General features: G+C 40.5%; 1 protein-coding gene and 1 long non-coding RNA gene across 2 annotated transcripts in view; one reads left to right on the top strand and one right to left on the bottom strand.

The window, feature by feature from the left end:
* Nucleotides 1–21794, bottom strand: part of LOC145720532 (uncharacterized) — a 47871-nt gene that overhangs the window by 17943 nt on the left and 8134 nt on the right. The gene's annotated exons all lie outside the window — the stretch shown is intronic.
* DHRS9 (dehydrogenase/reductase 9) lies at nt 441–20452 on the top strand. Its single transcript, XM_006734718.3, has 5 exons — nt 441–651; nt 11414–11787; nt 13003–13261; nt 16587–16750; nt 19862–20452. The coding sequence occupies exons 1-5, from the start codon at nt 488–490 to the stop codon at nt 20083–20085; spliced, it is 1185 nt and encodes a 394-aa protein (XP_006734781.2). The 5' UTR covers nt 441–487; the 3' UTR covers nt 20086–20452.

Below are 21794 nucleotides of genomic sequence, written 5' to 3'. Positions count from 1 at the left end.
AAACCTCATTGCATTAAATCGTTTTCATCTCCTTGCTCATCAATGTTAAAAAAAAATGAGAGAAAAAGAATCCTCAAAGATTGGTGTCCCCTACCTACTCTTAGCAGGGAAGGAGTACTAAATCAGTACAGATGTGTTAACAGGAAGGAAAAAAAAAAACCCTAGAGACTATGAACAGTAATTATAATTCAAAATTAATTGATTAAAACAACACACGGGGCAGTTTACACAACGCTTCCATGTTGCATTATTTCAACTGCTGAATTTGGTCAAGAGATTGCACTCAGAGTTAAAGGAATGTTATTAATCCTTTTTAAGTCCCTGAAAGTTGTTAAATTTAATTTACTGAAGGTACTACCAATTCCTTCAACAACACATGACCCACAGCTGTTGGGCTTCCTTTATCCACTGAAGAGAGATTTAATCATCAGCCAGTGTCACACAAGAGTGACTCAGAGTGAGGAGGGAACTCGAGGACTCCTCACACATGTATGTACTCAGAGCTAGACGGAAGCCCAGAGAATCTCCACCTCCAGAGGATCGGTGTGCTCAGGTGGCTCAATCCTTCCTTCCTCAGCACAGCGGGCAGAACAGCCCTGCACCCAGCCCAGGTCCCCAACAGCTTCTCCACTCCAGTTCATCTCCAGTAAGGTAACCAGTGACTGAATTCTGTCATTTATCCCTTCGTTTCTCATGTCAGTCTTCAAACTGCCTTTGATTTTCCACACTCTTACAGAATTAATCGAGTTGTTTTTCATGCTATAAAGTAATAATAGTAGTAATAATAATAATGATGATGATGATGTTAGAAGGCTGTGATGGACACTGAGTCCATCTTACCATAGAAGTGATTCCAGTGTCACCTGGATCCTTCCTAGAACTCTCCCCAGGTCTCTCTTTGAATGTTCTTTGCACCCTAGAGTTGCAACCAAATTTATATCTAGTTATTCTCTCTGTGCCTATTTGACACCATCTGTAAATCTTACAATTAACTGGAAACTGGATGGGGAGGGGCTCCAAAAAGAGTAGGAATCTTAGCTGAGTCTCTTACTGGAAGCAAAGATGTGCCATCAGCTAACTATAGGTCTGATCTGTTTGTCTACCCGCTTTGCCAGTGTTACCAGACGTTTCTTGAGGCGAATGCACACAGGCACATTAAAGCGAGTGAGAAAAACGCCTTCTAGGTCAGAAGGAATCAGGAAACTTCCTCACAGTGCACACTGGATTCCTGGATACTAAGACAACAGCAATAAACCTGCTTCAGATATTTACTCTCCATTTTATGACCCTGTGGTTAGCATTTTACCAAGGAGACATTGGGCTTTCCTCCAAGTCCACGTCTGTTTTCACTTTGACTCCCAAAATACAATGGGTAGTTTAGTAGCTTTGTTGCCACTTAATCCTGGCAGCCCCTGTTAAAGGCTTTATGATTTAAATGGTGGTGTGGTGTGCTCCCTCAGTGGGTTGATTTTTAGCAGTTGGGGGAAAAGTTTAAATAAAATATATTTTTAAATTAAAAATAAACTTGGGTTGTTCAAATAGCTCTGAAATGTCCCCCTACACTACTAGCTCAAGGGTAATGATTATGCGTTATTTATCTTAGAATCCTTTGGCATATGTTAGATGCTCTAAGAATATCCTTGGCTAGATGCTGCATAAAATGAAATTTAAATGTCTTATCATTTTTGTATTGTGTTTTTGAGATTTGAAAAGTGTGTCCAATTTTTAGAACAAATCCCAATGCTTAAATACAAGAAAAAAAGATCGTTATCTCATACATTTCAAATGAGGAAAGGGGGAATTGGTTGTAAAACCCTTATACCAAATGTTACTTTCTTAAGGTACAGACTAAAACCTCAGACCTTTCCTTCTGCTCAAAGATAACTGTGTACAAAAGATATACACTGAAGTTTTGAACACACTTTCTGCATCTATACATAACACTGTCTCCATGTTGTTTTCTTTGTTTTTTTTAAGTCATTTTTTCTTTTTTTAAATAATCTCTATACCCAATGTGGGGCTTGAATTCATGACACCAAGATCAAGAGTCGCGTGCTCTTCCGACTGAGCCAGCCGGGCACCCATCTAAGCTTTCTTTGAAGCCTTGTAATAACAACCTATAATCATATACAATATATCATCTCTTAAGTAAAGCGAGCATGGCTTTAACAATAATTCTTAATACCATCAGGAAACCTACTGGCAAAGTCATCACCCTAGGGGGAATGGGGAATAATTCATTAATTAATAATTGTGGATATTATGGTGAATTATAATTTAAAAGTTTTGAGAGATGGCAAAAGAAAATCAGAGATACTTTCATCCTTAGAACTAAAAATGCCAAATGTAAGTCCATCAGGCCTTCCCTCCGTTAGGAGTGGCTGCCCTACCTCTTCTAGGAGACTTTCTGAATGAATGAATCTGCAGAGGATACACGCACTCCTCCAGGCCTCACTGGTCCCACCACACAAAGTACACTCTGGGTACCACACGCTCCCTCCGTCCTGGTGGAAGCAGGGTTCAAGGGAATGTAACTGGTGGATGAGCTTCTTTATTCCATAAGGTGAGGGAACTTACTGTTTCCATGATGACGAAGACCACCTCAATTGTATCATCAACAGCATCATAATTATTATTACTATTACTATTATTTTAATCAGACCCTCAGAGAAGCATTTGTTGCTCCATGTAAGCATATTTCATATAGGATCCCTTGGCTCCGTTGAAAAAAATTTCCTTAGATTTCTGGGTGCCCAACTTGAACACTTTTTTCCCACAGAAATGTAATTTATTCATCATATGAATTAGTTTGTGTCATTAGGTCGAACTATTTATTTTTCTTAGAGGTGCAGCAGAAATCTGCGAAAGCTCACTTGGGTTAAAAAAACAACTTCTTACTTCAAGGAAAAGGTCAAAAAAAAAGGAATTCAGTATAACTTAGCTAGGTTAACAAAATTTAAATGTACTGAGGACATACATGTCCAGAATGCCATCGATATTAAGAAAGCTGTGCAAGAGAACTTCAAAAGGAAAATATTTGAGAAAACTACTGCTAAATGCTCTCTATTTGATGTTTTTTTTTTTAAGAAACTACTTAGTTGTTGATTCAACTTGGGCTATGATCGCAACAAGTTGAAAGTAAATAAAAATTCTACAAATTCCTATCACTCAGTGTGATTGACTAGTTTTAGTATTGCTTTCTAAAACAAAGCCCCTCATGGAATTATGTAGAAATAAAATCAAGTCGTGTGGGAGGAAGTATTTAGAAAGAATTCTGTATTTCTTATGAAAAGTAGGGCTCACCATGACATGAGACATGGAGACATTATTCTCAGTTCTTTTTGTTTGTTTGTAACTGTCATTTATTTTTAAAGGGCAAAGGAACATAAGAGAAGTGAAATTGAAGGATCTTAATTTTTATTTTTTGCTAGGAAAAGACACCCAGTATAGCAATTTAAAAAAAAGCAGAAGTGAGAAAGGACAGCAATCGAGTTGCAATGACTTTTCTCTGGCTGCAAACACGAGCTTACACTGAAGTAGTTTTGCATGGCATATAAGAGACAATTCGTTCTCCTTTCTTGGTTCCTTTTGAGTCTTTGTGGCATGATCAAGACTTTTGATAAGTATGCTCATTCCTCCTATTAAGTGATAATGCATTAATTTATTTGCAGTTCTTCCTTCTCCTACATGGTTTGGGAGTTCAGAGATCAGAATTTTAGTGCTAGTCACTCTCTGGCTAATGACTTTCTGTATGATACCTACTCTACTTAGCTCACAGAAATATTTTGACAATTAAATGAGATAAATATTCCTCGAACACTTTTCAGAAATTCTTAAAGTTCTCTAAATTGGAAGTGTGAATATTATACTGCTATTATTATCCTTTTGTCTGATGATTCAGAGGACTCAAAGACTAATCCAGTTATCACCAGAACCCTGGGCTTAGAGTTGAAACTTTCTCCTTCTTCTCTTCCTTCTTCCCTTCGACAGCATTTGTTTACCTAATGCCAAGGATCACGCAGATACTGGCGGTTGTAGAGAAGTGTACGTATAGCCCAGACTCCCAGGGTTGAGTGGGAATCCAGCTGGCCATGGAGGAGAGGAGGAAAGGATGAATAGCCAAATCTGAGTGGCCCGGGTATCAGTCTTCAAAACAGCACTATGATTCTATCTTGAGACAACTAGCCTGCATTTGTGAATTTGTTTCTTTCTCTATAAAATGGAGATAATTTTACTGTAAGGCTTATTTTTTTATTTTCTTATTTTATTTATTTGAGAGAGAGAGAGAGATTGAGAGAACGGGTGGAGGGAGGGGCAGAGAGAGAAGCAGACTCCCTGCTGAGCAGGGAGCCCGATGTGGGGCTCGATCCCAGGACCCTGGGAGCATGACCTGAGCCAAAAGCAGACGCTTAACTGAATGAGCCACCCAGGCATCCCAGAAAAGGCACTTTTTTAAAATCATAGAAACCAATGCTTATAGTAGCAGCCTATGAGTAATATTTACAAGTAATAAAACTTTTCTGGTAAGGCCATAAAAGATAAATACATGAACTCTTATCAATGTGGCACTACCAAAGAACTAATGACTGTGTTTCTAGAAAAGTAATTCTGATACTTTGAAGTTCTGGACCCCCAACACAAAGAAGCTCTAAACTAGTGGTTCTCACCTGGGAGCAGTTTTGTCCCCTAGGGGACATCTGGCAATGTCTGGAGACATTTTTTGTTGTCACAACGGGGCAGGGGGTGCTCCTGGCATCTCAGGGATAGAGGCAGGGGGTGCTGCTAAACATCCTGCAATACACAGGACAGATCCCACAACAAATATTTATTTCACCCCAAATAGGAAAAAGTACCACAGGTGAGGAACCCATGCTGAGGGATCAGCAATACATAGAGCAGGCCCCCCACAAGCAAACATGACTGATCCCACCATAATGATAAGGTTCTTCACGGGCAGCAGGCATTGGTCACTCTACTTTACCAGATACTCTCCAACAGAGAAGTTATTATTTCCATTTTGCAGCTAGGAAAATGGAGGCTCAGAAAATATAAATAATTTGCTCAAAGACCTCTGGTGATCGAGGAGCTGGGACTGGACCTCTACCTGCCTGATTCTGAGACCTGGGTTCCTAACCCCTGCCCTGCTGTCATGTGTGTGTGTGTGTGTGTATGTGTGTGTGTGTGTGTGTGTGTGTGACCTCAGTCCTCCCTTCCCACATTATTTTTACTAGCAAAGTGGCTAGTGTTTATTTTGGCTTAGGAAACCTCTCCAGGCCCAGTTCAGAGGATGCATATATAGAATTGCAGCAGTCCTCATGCACTGTGGTTGGGGCGGCGGGGGGCCTGCTGATCTGCTTTCCCTTACTCTGCCCTCAGCTTTGATGAGCTCACAGGCTCACAGCCACTGGGTCCTAAGAAGACTGTTACAGATGAGGGGCTCTGGCCTTGAGCCAAGTTATGTGTACCCCTGCTAAGCACTTTGTTGTGAGATAAACTGGAAGACAAAGCAGATGAGCAAACAGCCCAAGCAACTAAGGTCAGTGCCCCCAGTCTCTTAATTATCGGGACGAAGGAGCCATGTGGAGTCGGCCAGGCTGGCGGAATATGGTTGAGGTGGCCAGAGTAGTTACAGTCATTCATTTACTTCTTGGTGGTCGATGAACCAATCGGCCATCAATCAGCTTCTGTGTACAGGTCGTATTCCCAATGACTCTAACCAAGGGCTGCTGTAAGGAAACATGACAACGCATGGAATCTTGGCTAAAATAGAGGTCAAAGGTATGTAGGTGTTGGTTTGTGACTGACTCAATCCAATGACCTAGAGGAATGTGAACCTTAGGAATTGAAGAACCAGTATTTTTTGGACAATAATATTTGGGGTAAGAACAGACTATATAAAACTCTAGGTCGGCATCTAGAACTAATGATGTAATGTATGGGGATTAACATAAGAATAAAAAAAAAAAAAAAAAAAAAAACTCTAGGTCGGAGTTGGTAGTCGCCTGGATTCAGGCTGTAGGCTGGGACACCAGCATCTGAAATGACTCTTAGCCCAGAGGTTACCTAATGAAGATAACACATTTTTTTTTAATTTTATTATGTTATGTTAATCACCATCCATCACATCATTAGTTTTTGATGTAGTGATCCATGATTCATTGTTTGCGTATAACACCCAGTGCTCCATGCAGTACATGCCCTCCTTAATACCCATCAGCGGGCTAACCCATCCCCCCACCCCCCTCCCCTCCAGAACCCTCAGTTTGTTTCTCAGAGTTCATAGTCTCTCATGGTTGGTCTCCCTCTCTGATTTCTCCCCCCTTCATTTTTCCCTTCCTACTACCTTCTTTTTTTTTTTTAACATATAATGTATTATTTGTTTCAGAGGTACAGGTCTGTGATTACACATTTTAATGTGAGCCCCTCCTTAACAACTAAAAAGCTTCTCTCTGTTGCCTGTCACCAAGGAAAAATGAGTTTGGCTATTGAAAGAGGAAGTGAGGGGGGGAAATGGAGAGCATGAGGAGAGAGGAGGGATTCTGACTGTTTCGGTTTGAGTTTTTGCTTTTCTCTAGTGGTTGTGAAGGTGAACTTACCAAAGAGTAGAAGTCCAAGATCACTAGATCTTGAAGTGCTGGAGTTCTTATTTCATGCATGAAACCCCTGTGGATCTAATGAAGACTTTTCTTAGAAAAAAAAAATGCGGGGTGCCTGGGTGGCTCAGTCGTTAGGCGTCTGCCTTCAGCTCGGGTCATGATCTCGGGGTCCTGGAATCAAGCCCCGCATCGGGCTCCCTGCTCACTCCCCCTGCTTGTGTTCCCTCTCTCTCTCTGTGTCTCTCTCTGTCAAGTAAATAAATAAAATCTAAAAAAAAAAAAAAGAAATCCATGTGTGATTAAAAAAAAAACACTTCCTTTAAAAAAAAGAAAAAAAATTCTTTATTTTCCCTTGCCAAATTTTTACTTTTTTATTTTGAAATAATTTCAAACTTTTGGAAAAGTTGAAAGAATAACACAACCCAGAATCCCCAAATACTAACATTTATCACATTTGCATTGTCATTCTCTCTTTATATCCATATGTATGTGGGGGTTTTGTTGCTGTTGTTGTTTTATTTTTAATTGAGTATCGTTGGTATACAATAGTATATTAGTTTCAAGTATACAAGGTAATAACTTGACGTTTATATACATTACAAAATGCTCACCACCTCTCTCCATACAAGTTATTATGTTATTATTGACTATGTTTCCTATGCTCTATTTTTATCCCTGGGTTTTATTTATTTCATAAATGGAAGTTTGTCTCTCTTAATCCCCTTCACCTATTTCACCCATCCCCCCCCACCACCAATGCCCCAGCAACCACCTGTTTGTGGTTTGGCAAACACAGCTTCCTTACCCATTCATCTATCAATGGACACTTAGACTGCTTCCTTAATATGTTTACGTGTTTAAATATTCTTACTATTTTCTTAACTTTGAGAGTAAGTTGAAGACATGGTGCTACTTAATCTTTAAATACTTCAGTATGTATTTCCTAAAAACAGGACACTTTCTACATAATCATAGTAAATTATAAAAATTGAGAAATTAATATTTATTGAGAATGCAATATTATTTATCAGATGAACAAATCTTACTCAAATTTCACTAGTTGAACAAATAATGTTCTTTCTGGCAAAAGAAAAAAAAAGTTTTCTGGTCCAGTGTCACATACTGCATTGAGTTATCACATCTCTTTATTCTCCATTTATCTGGAGAAGTCTTCAATCTTCCTTTTCCTTCATGACTTAGCCATATATTGTGCGGAATTGGGGGATATGTCTTCATGCAGGATTAGCTTCCATTTATGCACGAAAGTGCTGCTGTGTCCTTCCCAGTGCAACACACCAGGAGGCACATGATGTTGGTTTATCCCACAACTAGCTGTGTTAATTTGTATCACTTGATTAAAGCAGTATCTGTCAGATTTCTCCACTGTGAAATTATTATTGCTCTCTTTTTCCTTAGTACATATCTTACGGGGAGATTTTTTTTGAGATTCTGTAATTATTGTGTCTTATCAGAATTTCACCTACTAGTGTTAGCATCCATTGATCATTCTTGCCTGATGTAATTGTTACTATTACAGTTGCCAAATGGTGATTTTCTAACTCCATCATTTCTTTTACATTTATTAGTTGGCATATTAACTCTTCTATAAAATGAGGCAAATAATGTGCCCTAACTCAAAAGGCTGTTGGGAGAATCAAATGAGATCTATATGTAAAAGTGCAGTGTAGAATGCTTCACAAATGCAAACCATTCTTTCACTATTCTCGCCTTCCGCTTGCCCCCAGCAAAACATGATGACATAGAAAGTTTCTACTCTCTGATCTAGGACACATTAAACCCCATGAGCATTTGGCTTCTTCAAATAACTCCATGAGATCTGGATTGCAATGAAGGCTACAGAATCCACTTAAAAACAATACAACATTTAGTTATTCAATTATTCAATTTATTGAGGCTAGACTTGAAGAAAGCACTATACTAGTTGAATTTATAAATATGAAATTTCCTTAAAATGTCTAAACATGAAATTTCCCAAGAGGTAGGTACACCAACACCTCACCTCAAAATTATACACTTTTTAACATATTTATATATTTGAGAAGGGAAAATTCTACTACATGGACATTAACTTGCCACAACTCATTAACTCCTACACAAGAAAGATTTGGGAAACTATGCCAAATTATTAAGCCATGATCATCTAAAAACTTGACTGCTTTAGAAATAGGCACAGCTAGGGGCGCCTGGGTGGCTCAGTCGGTTAAGCATCTGCCTTCGGCTCAGGTCATGATCCCGGGGTCCTGGGATTGAGCCCCGCATCGGGCTCCCTGCTCAGCAGAGAACGTGCTTCTCCCTCCCCCTCTGCCTGCCGCTCTGCCTACTTGTGCTCTCTCTCTATCTCTCTGTCAAATAAATAAATAAAAGCTTTAACAAAAAAAAAAGGAATAGGCACAGCTATTATCAAAAGAATCAACCAGTTTGCTCAAACCTACCATATTTTAATATTTACCTCTGACTTAGTTTTATCAATGGACAGTTCTCTTACCTCTTCTTTCTTTAGCTAAAGATCTTTTGCCAGGAAGAAAGATGAAAGCAGAGCCCAAAATTTCCCTGAGAAGTGAAGAAGATATATTACATTGAGTGATTTTTTTTGTCTGAAATAATCTGTTCCTTATAAAGCAGTAGAAACAAACTTGTGTGTATGTGTGCACATGAGTATATGTGTATAATTCTGTGTGTATGTTTATATTCCTTATTAGGGAAAGAAATATTTACATATACAGGAAAAAAAACTGGAAGAAAATATGTAACAAAAATATTAAGAGTCAAATGTGATAATCATTACTTCATTCTTTAATTTTTTCTGTATTTGCCAAATTATTTTTATCATGAGCATAAGTTACTTTTACAAGCAGAAAAAAGAAATGAACAATTTTTTTAATGGTTCAAATGAAAAACCAGGAAATACCTGTAAAAAAAAAAAGAAAGAAAGAAAGAAAGAAAGCCCAAAGTTTATAAAATTGCTTGGCCTTGCGAGTACTTTGAACACCGTGTCCATGAACAGTCATGATTCCAGAAGCATCCGTGAGGTCTGAACTTCAACTCCAGGGCTTATCCATTGTCCTCTATGAAGCACTCAAGCCCCCTCTTGATTCTAAGGGTGAATCTAGATCAAGGGCAGAGATATGTGTGCACATAGGGCAAAGCAAGGAAACTTTGAGTCAACAGGGAAGGAAGTAAGATCTTTCCCACAGGTGATGTTCTCTGTGACCCCTCTTGCTTCCAAAGTCAGAGAGAGCCACAGACCCAGAGCTGTTCCTATGTGGGGTAGGACCTAATGATCTCCTTCCTTTGGGTTGCCTATGACTGAGCTAGGAGGCTGAGCCGCTGTGATGGTCAGACCTGAGGCAAGCAGTCAAATGCCCTCTGGTTCTTGTTCACTTCCTACTATGGGATAGCTTGCTCTTCCCAGGCCATCGGTACCCACAATAAAATGATAGTATTGGCTGTCTTTGTAAATGACACTGTAATATATGGGATTTCATATCCCAAAATAGTCTGAAATTTCACCCTGTGATACTTTTGATATTACACTTCCAAATTAGTATCATACTTGTTTTCAATAATACAATAGCTTGATTCATTCACAACTGTTATTTTGCAGCCAAACATTATATAATAATTAGTATAACTTTTAAGATGGCATATGCATTTAAATGGCCAAGACTATAAAATTAATAGGGGCACCTGGGTGGCTCAGTTGGTTAAGCATCTATCTGGCTCAGGTCTTGATCTCAAGGTCATGAGATCAAGCCCACTTTAAAAAAAAGAACTATAAAATTAATATAGTATTCTTTCTTCAACATTTGTTTTTAATCCAAAACAACTGTGGTATTTCTAAATTGGTACAGTCAGCCTACATGAAATAATATTTTTTTTTGTTTAGAAAAAGATAAAAAGGTAATACATGCTTAGGGAAAATGCAAGTGGTAGTCTTCTGAGGAAAGGAGAAAGGAAACCCTCCACCTGTTTGATTTTAGGCCGTAGGCCACCTCTTACCCGGAATAATTAGTTTTCCAGGTCATTCTGCTGCATTTACGGTCAAAGCCTCATGATTTTCCAGAAAGAATTTGCTTTCCTTTGTCCTATGTCATGTGTTTCTTTTTCTCACAGAAAGCTAGTGTCCAAAGAGAATAGAATCTGAGGCTTCTTGATTCTGTTCTGGATGCTGTGCCTTCGGCCATCATCCCTCAGTAGCTTCCCATTCATCCTACCCTCTCTCCATGAACTCCCTGGTGGATACGCACTTGCATACTCTCTGCATGGAGTTGGGATGGTCTCAGAGTTGGGTTGAAGGATGACAATAGCCCACTGAAAATAAGAAAATGGAAACCAACTTGGAAATATTTTCATAGTGGCAACTACTTTGCCTGATAGTATAAAAATAATTAAGAATCTAATCAATCAATTGGAATTGAACATTTTCTAATAGATTTGCCTATTCTACTCTTGAATTTCATGAAGTAGCAAGAGATAAGATTTTACTGTGACAGTCTATGTTTCAGATAGATGAATTCATGCATGAGATTACTGTCACATCAACCCAATGACTTGTGTCAGCTTTGCCATGGCACCTCTCTCCTGTTTACCTTCTCTGGCTATGGTTTGGTTAGTTTTTGCATTACTTTAGAGGAATGGTTTATCACTTAAATGGCTATCTTCCTAGCCAAATAATAGTTAATTTTTTTAACTATTTATTCATTCGAATGCATTAAAATATCTGAAGTTCATCAATGTTGGGTTATAGCACTTTGATGGTACTAATTTAAATTTTCTTTCTAATTTTGAACTCTCAGGTCACCATCTTCTTTTATTGTTCGAGAGAGGAGAGTCCCTATCATATACAGGGGGAAAAAAATGTTCTTTTGGGTGTTAGCCCTCCTAATCCTTTGTGGTTTCCTATGGAATTATAAAAGACAACTAAAGATTGCCGACATTACTGATAAGTACGTTTTCATAACTGGGTGTGACACGGGCTTTGGAAATTTGGCAGCCAAAACTTTTGATAAAAAAGGATTTCATGTAATTGCTGCCTGTCTGACTGAATCAGAATCAACAGCTTTAAAGGCAGAAACCTCAGAAAGACTTCACACCGTGCTTCTGGATGTAACTGACCCAGAGAATGTCAAGAGGACTGCCCAGTGGGTAAAAAATCAAGTTGGGGAAAAAGGTGAGTGATGTGGGGGTGGCAGAATGGAGGGGGTGTTGTGAAGTAGCTACAGCTAAATAAAATGTGTTTGGATCTTAAACGGCCTTTCAAGAAAATGTCTCCTAAATACCAGCTATGGTACTGGAGAATATTGGAAAAATCATAGTTAGGATAGAGCCCTTAGTAGTTTCAAGTTGCAAGCTCACTGTTTGCATGAGAGACACTGCCCACATTATCCTCAGTCATAAGTCCCAGTGAGTGAATTTAGAACTGAGTTGGAGGTATTGACTTTTCCTGCTCTTCTCTCATGAAATTCTACTTTGGCCACCTTCACAGCAAAAGAACTTAGGGCTAAAAGCTACAGGAAATCATGCAAGCAATCCCCAAACTGCCATGTGGATACCTGGGACCCACTTCTCAATACAAAATGATTCCAGAACTCACATATTTTCTATGGAAAAGGTAGAAAATAGCCTGAGAATCTGAGTAAAGGTACCTAGGATCATCATGGTAGAGTAGTAAGCCATTGGACCTCATTCTTCCTCCAGCTTCTGCTAAGATGACAGCATTCCAAACTAGAGGATTTTTATTGGTTTGAATGAAGTTTGAAATGTTATCACTAATGAAGATGTTAGAGTCCAAAACAGAAAAAACAAATGTATGTGATTTTTCTCTATCACATCTTCATCATATAGTTGAGACTCCAAACCTCAAAAGCAGTGGTTTAATAATGCTCCAGACAATTTTTAATGCTTGAATCCCAAACAATTTTAACAATATTAAATGTTTTCCATCATAAAATAAAACAATTGATGACTAGATTTTTTTTTTTTTTTACCAAAAATAGATATGAAGTAGATTGATGTTGCTTTTTGTAAAAAGTTTATAAATAATCTCTGGCTTTGCGATCTAGCTAGTGGGAAAAATAGAGCAATTTACTCTGCATCTAAGATGAAAAAGCAAAAGGCTCATTCAGACAGTGTCAGTATTTTACATTCAGAACCAGAAATAGAGTTACTGTGAGATTGGCTTCCAGTAACAGAGCTTCAACTATTTCAATTTAGCCTCCTACCCTCTCGGAGAATAGTTATTTCCCAAAACTGTAAAGCATTTCAAAGCAGGAATGTGGTTAGAAGGAGGAAAGTGGACAGTTGTGTAAAGCAGGGGCTGTATTTCCATCAAGGACATATAAGTGCCATCTTCTATCACACCTCCTTTCTTTCCACTCTGTTCTAGGTCTCTGGGGTCTGATCAACAATGCCGGCATTCTCGGCGTGCTGGCTCCCACCGACTGGCTGACAGTGGAGGACTACAGAGAACCTATTGAAGTGAACTTGTTTGGACTCATCAATGTGACTCTAAATTTGCTTCCCTTGGTTAAAAAAGCTCAAGGAAGGATCATCAATGTCTCCAGCATTGGAGGTCGCCTTGCATTTAGTGGAGGGGGCTATACTCCATCCAAATACGCAGTAGAAGGCTTCAATGACAGCTTAAGGTAAAGCAAACATTGACATATTAGGAAATAATAGCTGCTAACATGTACTGAATGTTTATTATGTATTAGACACTCTATTTAGTGCTTTAAATTATTCCCAATTTGTAGGCAATACCACTGAAACAAAGAGATTAAGTAACTCGCCCAAGGTCACCCAGCTGGTAAGTGGTAGAAGTGAGATTTGAACCTAAGTCTATCCAAGTCTTTTTTTTACTTTTTGCATTAATGCACAATGCTGACAGTGATGGTGAATTTATATTCAACAGGTCAGTTTGTTAAATAGTTAGGGAATCATATAGAGAGCCTAAATCAGGGTAGATCTCTCCATTGGTGTAACTGTCAATTGCAGACACAACAGTACCATCTTATTTAAACCCTCAGTAGAAAATTATCTGGTAAAGTAAATGTAATTATCACAAAATAATGACTCCGTTACACAGCTTTTTTTCCCCTTTTGCTGCAAGTTCTGGACCCAAATTTCCATACATTTCAGACACTACAGCTAAATGGATGATAAACTTCCCATTCCCACCCCCACCCCAAGGACAAGAAAGACAGTTTTCCTCTGATGCTTCCATTTCCAAAAAAAACTCAGAGCAGGAATTTACTAATCAGAGGTGAAGATTTTGCTCCCACAAGAAAGCACTGATCACATCTTTTTGCTGTGTTATCAGAGAACCACAGAGCTCAAAACAAAGGACCTATTTAGTAAACAAAGGCCCCAACTCAGTGCCCCCAGGCATGGATTTCTCTGGATTTATACCATTTGAGATTCACTGGGCTTCCTGAATCTTAGGTTTATGTCTTTTGCCAAATTAGATGAGTTTTCAGCTATTGTTTCTTCAAACATTTTTTTCTGCAATCTATTCTTTCTCTTCTCTTTCTGAAACTCTATAACACAAGTGTTAGGCCTTTGGTTTTGTCCCACAGATCCCTAAGGTTCTGTTCACTTTCTCATTTTTCTCTCTGCTATACAGATTGGATAATTTCTAATGATCTACCTTCAAATTCACTGACTTTCCTCCATCACTGTGCTGTTGAGTCCAACCAATAAATATTTTGTTTGGGTTATTGTATTTTTCAAGTGTAAAATTGTCATTGGTTCTTCTTTGTCTTTTCTTTGTTCTGGGAAGCATTCTAACTTTCCATTCACTTCAAGAGTATTTTCCTTTGTATCTGGACCATTTTTATAATAGCTGCATTACAGACTTTGATAATTGCAACATCTGTGTCCCTTTGGCATTAGCATTTGCCATTGTCTTTTCCTATGTGAGTTGAGATTTTCCAGTTCTTTTTATGCTGAACATTTGGAATGTGCCAGTTTTTATGCTAAAGATTTGGAATGACATGAGACTATGGGCCTTATTTAAGTCCTATGGAAAAGGTTGATATTTTTGTTTTATTTTATTTTTTAAAAAGATGTTATTTATTTATTTGAGAGAGAAGAGAGAGCTATGGGGGGGAGGGGCACAGGGAAGGGCTGAGCAGGGAGCCCAACATGGGGCTCGATCCCAGGACCCTGAGATCATGGCCTAAGCTGAAGGCAGATGCTTAACTGACTGAGCCCCAATATTTTTGTTTTAGCAGACAATAGATGAGGTTGTGTTCAGGTCACAACTGCTAAACCATCATTCTGTACTTTGAGATTTCAATGTTTGTTTGATTTTTAAAGACTTTGCTGTGCTATTCAGATCTGTTCTGCAGATGTACTACACAGTAGCCAGTCTGGGATATGGATGATGGTTGTCCCCGAGTTTGCTTCTCTAAGTCAGATTCACACATGCACATGTGCAGTGCATAAACAATGTTATGGGGTCACTTTCCTGAGTTCCTCTCTCTGTGATCTTTCCAGTTCTCTCTTGTTTCCTGGGACTGCCATCCAGCTGGAAGTTACCCCATTCTGCCAACTACTTCCCACATGTGTGCTGGATATGGAGCCACATGATGGGAGGAAAGAGAGAGACAGGGTTTCTTCCCACTCTCTTGGAGACTAATAACCACTTTTAAAAAGGGATTCCAACTGAAGGGCTTGTATGTTCGCAATGCAGCTATACTATGCCTGAAATTACCCAATAAAGAATGGTTTTGTTTTTTGTTTTTGTTTTTGTTTTTGTTTTTCTAAATCGTGGAAGTGGTATTGGAAATGGTACTGTGCATGCAGGCCACAGTCTAGTGGTGGCTCCAGAATTTCTATATATAGGAGGGTTTAGGGACAACGGTCCAACTGGGAGAAGGCTGGGGCTCTTTAAAGCTGTATTTGCCCAGCACGCATACTGGTTTCATACTGGTTTGACTTACCTGGTAAACTTAGTTGGGTGACTTAAAGCCATTTGTTCCTAGATTATATGTTATTTCATTAGCAGGTGGGGAGACAAATCTTCCCAATTACTTTCCAAAACCCAAAGGAGCTCAGAAGATAGGTGAGTAAAGTAAATTAAGTTAGAAAATAACTTTTTAATAATCTTAATGCAAGCAACATACTTTTCAAAATCTTCCAAGATCAAGCTAATTTGCATTTTTAGTAAAGTACACTGCAAACTAAACAATAGGCATGTTGCTAGAAAGCAGAACCTAAGATAAATTACATTTTAAGTTCGTTGGTAGAATTCTTTAAAAATCATATGGTAAAGGCTTGTATAAAATGAGTAATTACTTCCTTATAGAAGTAATTATGCTTCCTTATAGAAGTAATTCCTTGGTGGAAATATACATTAAATTTAGGAAATAATTATTCATATAATGGTTTGCAATTCTCTGTTTTACTTTTAAGGTGGAGGGGTGGAATCATGATTCCCCTAAAACCTTGTTGCCCAGTAAATCAGTAGACCTCTGGTTTTCTGAGGCCACATAATGAAAGAGCTCACTGAGCAGCATAGGGAACAGGTCAGCCACATCAGACATTGTCACACTGTGTCCCTCAGCCTGTCCTCATTTGTGCCCCAATGTCCTCACATTCCTAAAATGGAGGTAAACTTGTCCATCTAGGCCAATCACTACTCCATCTCCCCATAAGGTATTTTGCATACTGAGAAGAAACCTGTACTTAACCCGTTTGTCTGTTAATTTAATGACAGAGTATGGCTTAGTGGGGAGCACTAGACTAGGACTGGGTCTACCCAGATCCCTTTCCCATTTTGCCACTAAACCAGCCTTCACCACCCTGAACTTTCCTCACTGCAAACTCAGAGTGTAGAACAAGATACTCCTTCCCAACCCACCCAATTCTGTGATCCCATGAAAAAATTCATTAGAAAATAATCACCCAAATGGCAAACGTTCTCCAAACAAACCTGGATTAAACATCATCAATGTGCTCTTTTCACAGACGGGACATGAAAGCTTTTGGTGTGCATGTTTCATGTATTGAACCAGGATTATTCAAAACAGGATTATCAGATCCAATAAAAGCCACTGAAAAAAAACGCGCCATTTGGAAGCATCTATCTCCAGATATCAAACAACAGTACGGAGAAGGTTACATTGAAAAAAGTAAGTCTCTAGGTGGACCCAGGGTTCCTCTGGGGTTCATTGTCATAGGCAACATGAAGGAGACTCAAATATAAATGAAAAAATAAGGTTTTCATAATAATATACCAATAAGGAGATTAAATATGGATCAGAGATCCCTATTAATTCCAGTGCCATCTCTTACTTCAAACATTTACTGAGCATTTACCAAGTGCCAAGTTCTATACTAAGCACCTTATGAATTCTTATCATGTACTCCTCAAAAGAACCATTGGGTAGTGAGCAGAGGCTTGGAAAGGTGAATGTTCTACCCACAGATGTACAACTCCTCCTGGTCGTAGCCAGACTGGACCCCAAGTCTTCACCTTTACACAAGCCTCCTCTTTTTGGAATATCAAGACTCAGACTCTGACCCTTAACCAGTTTACAGTCTAGTTGAGGAGAAAAAGTAACCAAGTGAGATTGTAAAACAACGAGATTGTGCAGCATGCAAGAAAATTGATCCTGTACTCTTTAGAACCCAACAGCCCAGAAGGGGTGCTAGACGGTATAGTCTCTAATTGCCCAAGGAATTCAGCATTGGATGAAAGCATTGCTGGTCACATGGCCTTTATGAGACAGGTCAGGTTTGAGTAAGGCCTAAAGGCCAGGAAGGAATTATTTGGGTGGAAACTTTCCAGGAATTTCCGAGCAGGAATGCACGGGGGGCGGAGACGGAAGGCAAAGCCGCGTAAGTCAGATTGAGTCAGGGATGGAGAAGATGACTAACATAGTGAACATTTACTATGTACTCGTCACCACTCTAAGGGCTTTACATGGACTGTCTCATTTAAAATGCCCAAATAAACCCTACGAAGCAGATATTAGCTGGATTATCTAGAAACAGAGGCACAGAGAAGCAACTTGCCCAGTGCCGCGCAGTTAGTAAGTGGAAACGCTGGCTTTGAACCCAGACCACCTAACTTCGCCATCTATTCTCGGCCCTGCGCTCCAATGGGAAGGAGGCCTGAAGGAGGTGATGGAACTTCCTGTACCGGGCCCCGCCTCCACCTCAAACTTCCTGGTCCTGTTTAAAGCTTAGTCGGCATTCCTCAAACACGTACTGAGCTCTTGCTTTAAGCCAAACAGGGCCCCACCTAAATTTGCGTCACTGTAAACTTGAAACGCTGATCCTGCCTTTTCACCCGTGGGTTTGGTGAGAGAGCCAACTGTGGCAAGGTTCAAGGCTGGGAGTTTTCGAGCTGGAGCCAAGAGCCAAGTCAGGTCCACCTGGGGAGGTTTTTAGGATGCCAGTCACCCCCAGCCACCCGACCCCACTGCACATGCGCATGTGCGCGCACGTATCAACGAGAACGTCTGGTTTCACAAACCTCCCAGTGCTATCATGTCACTATATGCTGAGAACTACTGCTGTTAAATACCCTTGTTTCTGGGCGCCTGGGTGGCTTAGTTGTTAAGCATCTGCCTTTGGCTCAGGCCATGGTCCCAGGGTCCTGGGATCGAGCCCCACGTCCGGGTCTCCACTCAGCGGGAAGCCTGCTTCTCCCTCTCCCACTCCCCCTGCTTCTGTTCCCTCTCTCGCTGTCTCTCTCTCTGTCAAGTAAATAAATAAAATATTTTTAAAAATAAATAAATAAATAAATGCTCTGGTTTCTCACTCATTATCAACTCTGAAGATTCTAAGTAGGTTCAGAAATAGGGGCACCTAGGGGGCACCTGGGTGGCTCAGTCGGTTAAGCGTCTGCCTTCGGCTCAGGTCGTGATCCCAGGGTCCTGGGATCGAGCCCCACATCGGGCTCCCTGCTCGGCGGGGAGCCTGCCTTTCCCTCTCCTCCCCACTCATCAACTTCCACCTCAAAATTATTTTTGACTTGGCCCCTGGCTCAGGTGTCCCCTCTAAGAGGTACCAAAAGGCCTTGAGCCCAATTCTGCACTGGTTGTTTTTATTAGTTTTCTAAACAAGGACTTGAACATCAGCCAGACGCATAGTTCCAAAGAAGACCACGAATTTAAGCTCACCTTTCTTCATTTCCCAGGCTATAGTTATAAAATTTTAAAATAGCCACTAAGGGGGTGCCTGGGTGGCTCAGTCGTTAAGCGTCTGCCTTCGGCTCAGGTCATGATCCCAGGATCCTGGGATCAAGCCCCGCATCGGACTCCCTGCTCTGCGGGAAGCCTGCTTCTCCCTCTCCTACTCCCCCTGCTTGCGTTCCCTCTCTCTCGCTGTACCTCTCTCTGTCAAATAAATAAATAAAATCTTTAAAAAAAAAAAAAATAGCCACTAAGACTTGTAGGTAATCTCAGTTAGGTTCTTTGAACAACTTGTGGCTACTGGGGCCTGAAGTGGAAAAGGAGATTTAAAATCATAGATTTTCTCTTGAGAAGACACAACTCAGGTATGTTTTAAGAGCACTGTAGGAATGCTCCGAGCCATTACCAATCTTCTGCTAAAATACCTGCCTCTTTAAAAACTATCTTAGCTCATTACTCAAGCATTTCATCTGCCTGATCACCAGGATATGTTTAGCTTTCTGAGTCAAGACTTTGGGGATGATTCCCTCTTTATTCACCGAATTACAGAGGCACATGGTATGTAGGTGCACATGCACGCACATGCACATGCACACAACACATCCACATTTCCTATACACATAGTATTCCCTTAAAACAAATTTGGAATCAAACCCATAACTTCCTGGGTTGGGGGGGTGGCTCGTAGACTTTATAAAGTATCTTTCCCTCATTGTTTTAAAGTAGTGCTTCTCAAAGTCTGGTCCCTGGGCCAGCACCATCAGCATCACCTGGAGACTTGATAGAAATGCAAATTATTCGGTCCCACTTCACACCCACTGAGTCAGAAGCTGGTGGTGGGACCCAGCAATTGGGTTTTAACAAGCCCTCTAGGATACTCTGCTGCCCGCTCAACTTTGAGAGCTAGTGGTCTAACCAAAGCACTGCTGCATCCTTTTCTGAGGAATAGATAGAAACCCACCACAAGGGGCCTCAATTTCTAACAGCGAATTCAAAATAAATTTTCACACACACACACATCCTCCCCTTTACACCCTGGCCTCACACACTCCTTTTCTCCTTCTTCCAAAGAGTTAAGTGTACTTTTGTCTCTTTCTACAGGTCTAGACAAGCTGAAAGGCACAAATTCCTTTGTGAACGTGGACCTCTCCCTGGTGGTGGAGTGCATGGACCACGCGCTCACAAGTCTCTTCCCTAAGACCCATTATGCTGCTGGAAGGGATGCCAAGACCTTCTGGATACCTCTGTCTCACATGCCAGCAGTTTTGCAAGACTTTTTATTGTTGAAACAGAAAATAGAGCTGGCTAATCCCAAGGCAGTGTGATTCAGCTGACAACAAATGCCTGCCCCTAGGCTATGAGATGGGCTGCTTTCAAGGACACATCTCCTTTTTGGTCTCATTCCTTACCTAATCCAACCTGGACTCATTTAGATCATGCTTCTTTTGATAAATGAGGGGTCCCACCCACACTGGGAATGTCCCAAGGTCCCTTTTTAGGACTTCTTTGAAAAGAAGGGCTGCGATGACCTATCCCATAGAAGGGCTCAATATTTAGGTTTTGCGGGGCACCTGGGTGGCTCAGATGGCTGAACGTCTGCCTTTGGCTCAGGTCATGATCCCAGGGTCCTGGAATCAAGTCCCACATCGGGCTCCCTGCTGGGCGGGGAGCCTGCTTCTCCCTCTGCCTCTGCCTCTCTCTCTCTCTCTCTCTCTCATGAATAAATAAATAAAACATTAAAAAAAATTCGGTTTTGCCTGCTTAATATGATGTAAGGGAAATTGAAAGCCTTTCCCATCCAAAATGATCTCTACCACCACCAGCCCCATGCTTCTAGCCCCCGCCCCTTGAACTCCAGAATGTTAATTACATGTCCCTTATCACAATGTTTAGAGATAAGTAGAATACTTTCATGAGTGGATTGGATGTGGTTATTTTGCTGAGAAGAAGACTCTGAAGTACTGGAACTCAGTTTTGTAAGCCGTGGTGGGTGGTCAGGAGAAGGAAGGGTGAGGAAGCATCATGTGACTGGTATAAACTAAGGGGAGCAGAGAAACACTAGGTAGGATTGCAAGTAGGAGGGTAGGGAAAGAGCAGAAGGACAAGAGGACTGAGAAGAAGAAACAAGTATGCAAGTGGAGGGAGGGAGATTCCAAGACAAGCCTGCCTGGTCTCGAGGGAGCTATGGAGGGTGCACAGCCTATTCAAGGCCACTGTGAACACAGATGCGGACACAGCTATCTGTGGAAAGCAGGTAACAGCATGACCCGTCATTCCGAAGAAGAAAAACGTAGGGCGTGTATGTTTATTATGGTGATTGTAAATACAACAAGACCCAGAATTTCTGAAACAACTTACACCCAAGATGGTTGGAAAGCCTGTACTTGAGTTGTCTCTGAAGCCCCATACAGATATAGAGCTAAATTAGTACTCTTTGGCCTACAGTTACAGTGACAGCAGGTCTGCTCCTTGCTCATATTTGTGGCCCTAAATTGGACTGATCTTGGCCCCACACCTCCTCCAAAAGCAAGTTCTCTACACAGATGCTTCCCCAGATGCCAGCACCCAGTATCACTCACATAGGTTGGTTGAAGATAAGGTTTCTGTCTTGCACAGGGCACTTACCACAGTCTGTCATTACATATTTGTGTGGTTAGTTAGTTAATATGGGTCGCCCCAACCAGACTTCAAGGTTCATGAAATCAGGAGCCATGGTGCTCTGTTTATATTCCCTTGCTTAGCACAGTGCAGGCACACAGACCACTCTTCAAAAATATTTATTGAATGAATTTAGAAATCAGCCTATACGAGCCTTTCTGACTAGGGGGCAATCTATCACTTAAGATAGGGCTTGCCAATGCCATTGGTTGTGTTATTAAAGAATCCGTTTGATTAAAATTCTCAAACTTCCTTAAGCTTCTGACTACTTCCACGAGGGTTCCCTACCTCTGGTTCTTCTGTAAGCTTCCCTTCGGAAACTAGTTGCCATGGTGACTTCTCATGATCTATTGGTCCCGAGACACTGTGAAGGAAC

Source organism: Leptonychotes weddellii, chromosome 3 (assembly GCF_054177405.1).
Source record: "Leptonychotes weddellii isolate Sample4059 chromosome 3, ASM5417740v2, whole genome shotgun sequence".
NCBI lineage: Eukaryota > Metazoa > Chordata > Mammalia > Carnivora > Phocidae > Leptonychotes > Leptonychotes weddellii.
This window is presented reverse-complemented; position numbering and strand designations above follow the sequence as displayed.

Bases quoted from the DNA above. Each gene is read 5' to 3' on its own strand.
- DHRS9 (XM_006734718.3), top strand. From the start codon at position 488: ATGTATGTACTCAGAGCTAGACGGAAGCCCAGAGAATCTCCACCTCCA. The intron at 652-11,413 runs GTAACCAGTGAC...TTGAACTCTCAG, and splicing joins TCCAGTTCATCTCCAGTAAG to GTCACCATCTTCTTTTATTG. The intron at 11,788-13,002 runs GTGAGTGATGTG...ACTCTGTTCTAG, and splicing joins AAATCAAGTTGGGGAAAAAG to GTCTCTGGGGTCTGATCAAC.